Raw genomic sequence first — 8,720 nt, 5'->3', positions numbered from 1 at the left:
TAAGATGGACATTGTGTGCCCCCAATATCATACCATGATGACACAGTACCATCAACAGAGTATTCTCACCAAGAATGCATAACTTAAATCTGATTCAATGCTATAAAAGACCAAGGTGGCCATGGAAATGATCCAGAGTAAAGGAAACTTAAGGGAGGATAAATGAACAAGCAAGCAATAAAATGAAGAGCGTAAATAAAGGACATATGGATGTTCTTTGCACTATTCTTATGCTTGCCAATTTTCTGTAAATTTGAAATTATTTCCATGTAAAACGTTTAAATCAATTAAGACAGCTCAATAATGAGATGTCAACCTGTTTTGCCTAATAAGATTTTTAAAAGTCATTTTTTAAAAAATTTACTGTATCATTTTTTTAAAGTGTGGACAGTATTTCAAACATCAAAAACAGCAATAATCTCCATCATCCTTTAAAATGAGTACAGTTAGATTTATGAAAAAACAATCACATTGCTCTAATTTTTCTCATTTTCCTGTGGACCAGGGAGAGGCTTCTCAAAATGGTGTTTGGGAACTAATATCCTAAACAAGACTTATTTTCAGTAATAGAGGGAGTACAGTTCAGTGGAAAGAATATGGAATCTAGACACAAATTTAAACTCTGGCCCTAGCAGTTACCAACTGTGTACCCTAAGCTCTGTCGGTTTCCTCAATTGTAAAATAGCTAAATCATAGGACTGTTAAGAGAATTATGTAACTGTTAACTAGTGCTTGACACAGAGAAGGTGCTCAACAAATTTGTGTTTTCCTCCTCTTCCTTTCGTCTGAAGCCACTTTTCTGTTCTCTGGAAATGAATCTAACGGGGGCCACCCTGGCCTTCTTTTAACGCAAACTGAGCCCTGTTGGAAGGATCACGTAAGAAACTAAAGTACTCTAAGAATAAGCCTCCCTTGTGGAGGAATATTTCATGAAAGCAGAAGCCAGATGTAATGGACAGTGGAATGAAAATATGGAAAGCTTATAAAAACAGGTGATTTGAGGCATGTCTGGTAACTGGTTATTTTAAGGAAGGTAAAAACAGCAGAAGGAATGATGTTAGATGTTAGATGATGTTAGAAATAATGTTTAAAAAGTCTGCTGCAAATAAAAGTGTCTTTTTTCTTCACATATACACAAGACTATTCGGCAAATGATCACCCGTCTACTTCCAAGAGTGAATGATAGTTTATGTCAAAAATAAATAAAGATCAACATTCTATCTGTTTTACTGGCTACGTATCTTTGAAGAAAAAAAAAATCAAGTCAGTAAAATGTTCATTAATTAAGAGATTTCATCCAATTGCCTATTTTTTTTTTTTTTTTTTGCTCCTTTCAACATATTTTCCATTTACATTTAACAGGATGTTTTACTTTTATGGTGCCAATGATAGTAATTCTTTAAAAATCTGTTTTTTCAAATGGAGAAAAAATAAAATAACTGAGTTGCATAATAGCAAAAAAATATACTGCCCACAGAAACTTAGTTTAACATCTAAAATCTTTATAAAAGATAAGGAAATTCTGATTTTTCCCTTTATTTTCTAATTGAAAAATGACACCACTTAACATCAACACTTGATACATAATTTCCGTAAAACTTCTCTATGACGAAATAAAACTGTACCTAGTTGAAGAGTGTATAGAATGTTAACACTCATGACAATTTCAATCCAACCATTTGATATAGCTTCAAATTACTATTAATTGTGGCTATTTTTTGGGGAAAAAATGGGCAAAACTTATGAGGGCCCAGTATACGAAAGGCTTAATTTTTAAGAGTCAAATCTACATTTGTCACAAGAGTTCAAAAAGTGGCATTATAGTGCGGAAACACTAGAAAATGCCATCTCTTACTCATAAGTCTTTTAAAACAGGTTGGAAATCATATAAAAATACTCAGTACGTTATAAGTAATAATTAACAAAAATATTTCCATTGACTACTCTGTGTCCAAAGTGATTAAGGACAAAAATAGAAATTCTGGTTTCTTTATTATTTGATAAACTGCTGATAAGCTCCCGTTAGAAGGTTTTTAGACATTACACCAAGTTGTCTTGGTCTTCTGATCATATATATATACACACACACACATATATATATATGTACACACACATATATATATGCATTTTTTTCAAGTAAAGAAATGTTTAACAGATGTAAACTATTTATTGAATATTTGCCACCAAATATTGTTAAATACATTATCTTGCAGCATATCGCTTTCAAGTTAAAATGTCAGAAACAAACACCAATATTTACAATTCTTTTAAGGAATGTTATATAATGACACATTAAGGCGTAAATTCTTTTGGCTTATAATTCTTAAAAGAATGATAATAGCAAAAGTGATGCAAAATCTTCAGTGTGAGATTATGATTAAGCTACATTTTACAAAAATATGGTGTAAGATGGCAATAATCCCATTCAACATCCTGGATTAGATCCCTTCAGGAGGGACTGATAATTTATACAGTCAAACTTTAAAATTTACAGATAAAGGCAGTTCAATACTGCCACTGAGAAGTACATCTCTTAACATATACAACTTTCAGGCCACAGTTTTGAAGGTCTGAAGTATTAAGTTGGTTTGATGAATTAGTCGGTTGGCACTTACGAACACATTTATTGCCCTGTTTAAAAAGAAAAGAATAAGCATTAATTTCATCCAAAAAACTCACCCTTTTAAGATTTATAATATTAACAGTAGCAATGAGATCAATTTAAGAAAAAAAAAAAGACAACTTAGTACTGAGTATTAAAACTTTTATTCCAATTTAGGATTTAATACTCTTGCATCATTTTAAACTATCTAGTAATTACTGCCCCCTGGTGGTTCTGACTGGCAATAAAATGTTGGAGGGCTGCTAATGATAGGTGGTGCCTCAACAACCCAGTTCATTTATAGGTGGAACAAGTTAACTGGCCAAAAGGAGGATTCAGATGTGGTCTCCAGCTGTGGATTCATAGAAGTTAACAAGTAAAATCTAGCAAAGTATCATAATCTCAAAATCTGTAATTAATGGGCATAATACTCAAGAAAAAGTTAATTACTTCTAATCTGATTCATCCCAATCTCTTATCTCCTTAAAAAAGAGGTAGAAATTCTAAATGACAAACTACCACAAACTACTTTTACTATAAGCATATTTTTACAACAAAATAATCATGCAGTTTCAAAATCTGGGAGCTGACAACATATAAAAATATATTCTTTAAAATTGGCTTTGAGCTCCATCACATTCTCCTAATGGCTCATCTTCATGTGGCTGGAACACAGAGCTGACGCCCTAGTCCCATTGTGTGGCCTTAATAGTTTCCTAGTGTCATCTCTAGCATGTACCTGCATCCTAGACATTTCTCAAAAGAGAATGTCCAGGGACTGGACCCGGTGGCTCACACCTGTAATCCATCACTTCGGGAGGCCAAGGTGGGTGGATCATGAGGTATCTCGGAGTTTTAGACCAGCCTGGCAAACATGGTGAAATCCTGTCTCTACTAAAAATACAAAAATTAGCCGGGCATGGTGGCATGTGTCTATAATCCCAGTTCAGGAGGCTGAGGCAGGAGAATTGCTTGAATCTAGGAGTCGGAGGTTGCAGTGAGCCCAGATTGTGCCACTGCACTCCAGTCTGGGAAACAGAGCAAGACTCTGTCTCAAAAAAAAAAAAAAAGGGAATGGCCAGAAAGAAATGGATGCAAATCCATTTCTGCAAATCCATCCCCCTACTGAAAGATGGCCTAAAGATCAGGCTTTATCAATAATTTTCTGTTTTGAGGAAACAGATATAAAACTCACAGCACATTACTGATACACAAATAACTGGAATTTTAAAAAGCTGCTGAATGGAGAGAAAGTAGCAAGGAGACTGAATCCATATGCAGAGTAAATAATTTCAATTAATTAATGAAAATTAGGCTTTAAATTAATGTCTACCTTTCATTGTGCTTATTCCATAACAGTAATTTAAAATCAGAAATAATAATCCTATCATGTAAATTATTATTTTAATGTGCTTTTGGCTGAGCTTAGCATAAATCAAGAAAAAAACAAAAGTTTATTTTCAAAACACAAATGCCAGCTTATTAAACTAAGTCATCAAGGAGCATTTCCCTTAGACAATCTGTGTACGGACCACCACCACAAAACAAATAATAAAATTTAGTTCGGTAATCTCTAATTCGTAATATAAATGTAAATACTTCAATCTGTTTGAACTGTTAAAAATGACTCTGAAAATTAACAGAATTCTATCTAATGTATTTTTATCATTTTAAATATTACTACAATAATACTGTAATGATGTGACATGAATATAGAGATCTTCAAACCTGTATAGTAGGATGGGATGACTGAGGTCTCTATTTAGATTACTTTTCTGACTTTAAGCACTGTTAAAAAATAATCTTGTTGAAAAAATTCTCACATTTGACTTGAAGTGCAAAAAACTACCTATATGGCCAGACTTTCCATCAGCTTATACATTATATGTATGCATGTATGTATGTTAAAATATATAAAATCTCTTGGTTTTCTACAGTGCATTACAACCAATTATGTGTAAATTAAAAACTAATGTACAATTTACATTTTAGTATATTTCCTATTTTATAGAATGATGCTGCTGTGAAAGCCTCTTTCCAGGACAGTGGGTCAAAACCCTTACAGCCCTTTAAAAACATCTGGGGCACTTTTACAAAACATCTAAACCCTGGCTCCACTCCCAGCAACTGAATCAGAATCTCTGCAGGTGGGGCCTAGGCTATGGGAATTTTTTAAAAACTGTCCTCAAGTGACTCTATTGCAAAGAAAAGATTGACAACATTGCTTTAACTTTAGTGCAGTAGTTCTCAACAGACCTGTAATGTCAGTATCATCTGAAAATGTCTAAGAAATGCAAATACCTGGGCTCCATCCTAGACCTGTGAAATCAGAAATTCTAGAAGTGGGACCCTCGAGCAATCTGCAATTTGAGCTGTAACACGTCCTCCAGATGACTCTGATGCTACTAAAGTTTGAGAACCACTGTTTCAGGAGTGTATAAAGTAGGCCAATGAACTAAAATTGCTTTTACATTTTTAAATGGTAAAAAAAAAAAAATCAAAAGAAGAATATATGACAGGTAAAAATTACTTCAAGATACTGAAATTTGAATCTTGTATAAAGTTTTATTAAAACACAGTCACACCCTCTTGTTTGTATATTGTCTATGGCTTGTTTCTGTACTACAATGGCAGAGATGAGGTGGATAATGGCAACAGGCCCACCAAATCTAACATATTTACTATCTGGCTCTTTTCAGAAAGCGTCTGATAACTCCTCCTGTAGAAAGGAGTTATGGCCAGATTAGCAACCACATTCGTTTCCTATTGTTAATGGAATGCCTTGATTATCGGTTGCCTGGAGTACTAATAAAGTAAAAGGGCTTAATTTATATGGTTTTCATACTATATAAAACCACATAATCTATTTAATTTTAAAAGTAAAGGATAAATTACAGTACTTACTTGCCATCTTTAAAATACGTTTTCAGAGTATCACTGAAACTTTTGGAGTACTTTACAAATTCTTTCTTTTGGTGTTCAAGTGCCTATAGCCACAAAATATAAGAAGAAAAAAAATACTAAATAAGAGAAATAATCACAACAGCCAAAGGCAAGGACAAGAGAGTACACAGGATATGGGATGTACTTTATATGAATATTACTAATAAGCAATTGTGGAGTATTTACTTTTAAATAAAAAGGCATATTTAAATCCAAGAATAAATTAAACGGTTAATGACACAAAACTATTTCCAACAATCAATCCTATTTTCAAGTCAATAAAACAACTAGGCATAAACCAACATCTAGGGTGTCAACTAGCAAGGCTTCTACTAAACGTACCCTGCGGTTCTGGTATTGATATTTCTTGAAGACATTATTCACTGTATCAAGAAGTTCTTTTATTGCACTAGCTATATCCCTGTTGGGAAAAGAATAAAGAGTATGAGCTGCATTTGAAAGAAATTTGTGAGAGAAAACATCAGCTACATTTGAAAGAAATTAAGTACACTCTTAATCTAATCACAGTACACTCTTAATTATGGTAAGTGCACTCACTTCATGAATAGCCAGCCTTTTTGGCTAGCTGGTTGGAGTTGGGGTTTTAGCCTGTACCCCTCTGTAATCTTCATTCTCTTGCATCGCTGACCAAAGGTTGCCAACCAAAACCAACTTTCTCAAATCAATCACATTTCATTAAGCATTCCTTACTCAAATTTAGAAAAGGATAAACATTACCTATGTCTGTCTTTTCCCATTTTAAATTTTTTCTTTGCTCTAATGTAGCTAAATTCAAGCTACCATGTTCTCCACTTTTGTTATTTGAACAATGAACAATTTTATGATATTCTGCATTACATATAACTCAATTCTGTATTTAACAACGCTGTATGCTAGATACCTATTAGTTTTGATGTTTAACATAAAATATTTCCTCCTCAGAAAATATTCCTCTCCCCTGAGGAAATACTCCTCCTCCTTTACTCTTTTATAGACACTTTTAGCTTCTATCTAGCAACCAAATATCTTCCTCTTTCAAACACTTGCTGTCCGCCACTATTCCCTTTGGAAAATATAATATTTAAATTACTGGGGGAGACATCACCACAATATTCTTCCACTTTAACCTTTCTGGCAATCATCCTTTGACTATATATGCATCATCACCTCCCTCCCCTTTCAAAAGAAACAAAAGGAAGAAATCAATAATTCTCATTTGAGTGTTCTTCCTATCCATGCACCATTTTTTTCTGAACTTTCTTTTTTTTGCCTGTCTAGTCCCTTTTGATTTCCACATTTTAACCTCATAGCAATTTTTTTCTGTCAAATTGAACTTTATATAATTCTGCATTCTCAGTCTCACATTCTTCACATTCTCTATGACAAACCTTCTTTTTCAAAACCATTCTCTTAGCTGTTAGTCACAACAAAAACTTCAAATGCAATGCAACTGTGAAGAAATGAATAAGATAGAAATCTGCACCATCCTAAACATAACATTTTATTACTAATACTAATTATAAATGTCAGATTTCAGTTATTTCCTATCTAAAACATTTCAACATTCCTATTTCAAGGGGAAAAAATCCTCAGTGTCCAGGTTTCTGTGTGCATGTGGGTGTTTCCCAGTATGTTTTTCAGTATATAAGCATGTAGAAAATTTAAGAATTAAAAGCATACAGAATTTTGATATTTAAAAAAAGTATTTTAGAGTACTCCGAAGTAGTAATTACATTTTCATTAATTATTTCAATAATATTTTACTTATTACCTCTCTCAGGTCAAACACTGGTATTGGGCTGAAACACTGAAATATTACATATTCAAGTAGGACAATAAGTCTTAAATAAATGCTATCTAATTTTTTTTTTTTTTTTTGTCTCTGGTTTAGTAACAGCAGTTTTTTATTTTATTTTATTTTATTTTATTTTTTTATTTATTTATTTATTTATTTTTTTTTTTGAGGCAGAGTCTCGCTCTGTCGCCCAGACTGGAGTGCAGTGGCCGGATCTCAGCTCACTGCAAACTCCGCCTCCCGGGTTCACGCCATTCTACTGCCTCAGCCTCCCGAGTAGCTGGGACTACAGGCGCTCGCCACCTCGTCCGGCTAGTTTTTTTTTTTGTATTTTTTAGTAGAGACGGGGTTTCACTGTGTTAGCCAGGATGGTTTCGATCTCCTGACCTCGTGATCCGCCCGTCTCCGCCTCCCAAAGTGCTGGGATTACAGGCTTGAGCCACCGCGCCCGGCCAGCAGTTTTTAATTAGATAACTATTCCTTTCATTTATGGCTTAAGCAAGTTGAATCTTTGTATACTGGTGTGATGGACATAAACCCACCACTGTTTAATAAAATGCTGTCATAGGACTATTCTGTGAGAAAAATTACAATTTCAACAAATAAAAAATGTCAAATCTCCAAATATGCAAGCTTCTCCAAATCCACAATGGAGTTACTTAAAATGGAATATAATGGAACAAATTATAAAGTGATCAGAGAGAAGTTCATACAGTCTCACTTTGTAGTATATTTCAATATTCCACTAAAGAGGAATAAAATGTGTTTCCAGGGCTAGTCATCAAGATGAACGTATATGCAACGACAATGCCTGGATTCTACAAGTCAAAAGAGTGGGTCTGAAAAATGCTGCCTCATGCACCTAGGGAGACAGAAAGACGAGGGGAGAAGGGAGGGTTTTGCTGGACAAAAAAAGAGACATGCTGATAAATACTGGAAATCTCTACTCTAAAAGGGGGTGTGGGGAGGCACAACTCCTCAGGTGACTGCTGATGAGGCACGTTTGAAAACTTGCAGCTAAGGTTTAATGCCTTATTGGAACAGAGCTCTCTGTCAGCCAAGGCCGTTTATTCCTAAGCCTGGCCTTCTGTTTGGACACGAGGCAAAAGACTGTTAAATGCCTACCAAATTGTAGAAAAAATGTTCTCTAGAAACAATCTGCAGAATGTATGTCAAATATCATGTTATCCATATGTACACAGAAAAGTATTTTCATTTATGGCACCAAGGTGTGCACATAAGGAAGCTAAATTATATTAGTAATTACCAGAGAGTTTGTTTCCTATGAGAGAAAATACTGTCACAAAAAAACCACTACAGACAATTAACCAGATAAAGAACTGAGAAAAAACTTGAGGGTAAAATAAATATCACATAACT

The 8,720-nt window shown here is 34.1% G+C and overlaps 1 protein-coding gene across 4 annotated transcripts in view; it reads right to left on the bottom strand.

Moving 5' to 3' along the window:
- Nucleotides 1-2,145: 2,145 nt before the first annotated feature.
- PDCD10 (programmed cell death 10) overlaps nt 2,146-8,720 on the bottom strand; it is a 51,915-nt gene continuing 45,340 nt past the window's right edge. For 3 of the 4 annotated variants that reach the window (XM_023213506.2, XM_023213503.1, XM_023213505.1), the window contains 3 exons: nt 5,888-5,966; nt 5,507-5,589; nt 2,146-2,631 (listed from right to left, as the gene is read on the bottom strand). In XM_023213506.2, the coding sequence (XP_023069274.1) occupies nt 2,550-2,631; nt 5,507-5,589; nt 5,888-5,966 (244 nt within the window). In that variant the 3' untranslated portion in view covers nt 2,146-2,549. The remainder of the gene's footprint in view (nt 2,632-5,506; nt 5,590-5,887; nt 5,967-8,720) is intronic. The other variant, XM_023213502.2, reaches the window with a different exon arrangement.

Source organism: Piliocolobus tephrosceles, chromosome 2, assembly GCF_002776525.5.
Source record: "Piliocolobus tephrosceles isolate RC106 chromosome 2, ASM277652v3, whole genome shotgun sequence".
In the NCBI taxonomy this organism is placed as follows: Eukaryota; Metazoa; Chordata; class Mammalia; order Primates; family Cercopithecidae; genus Piliocolobus; species Piliocolobus tephrosceles.
This window is presented reverse-complemented; position numbering and strand designations above follow the sequence as displayed.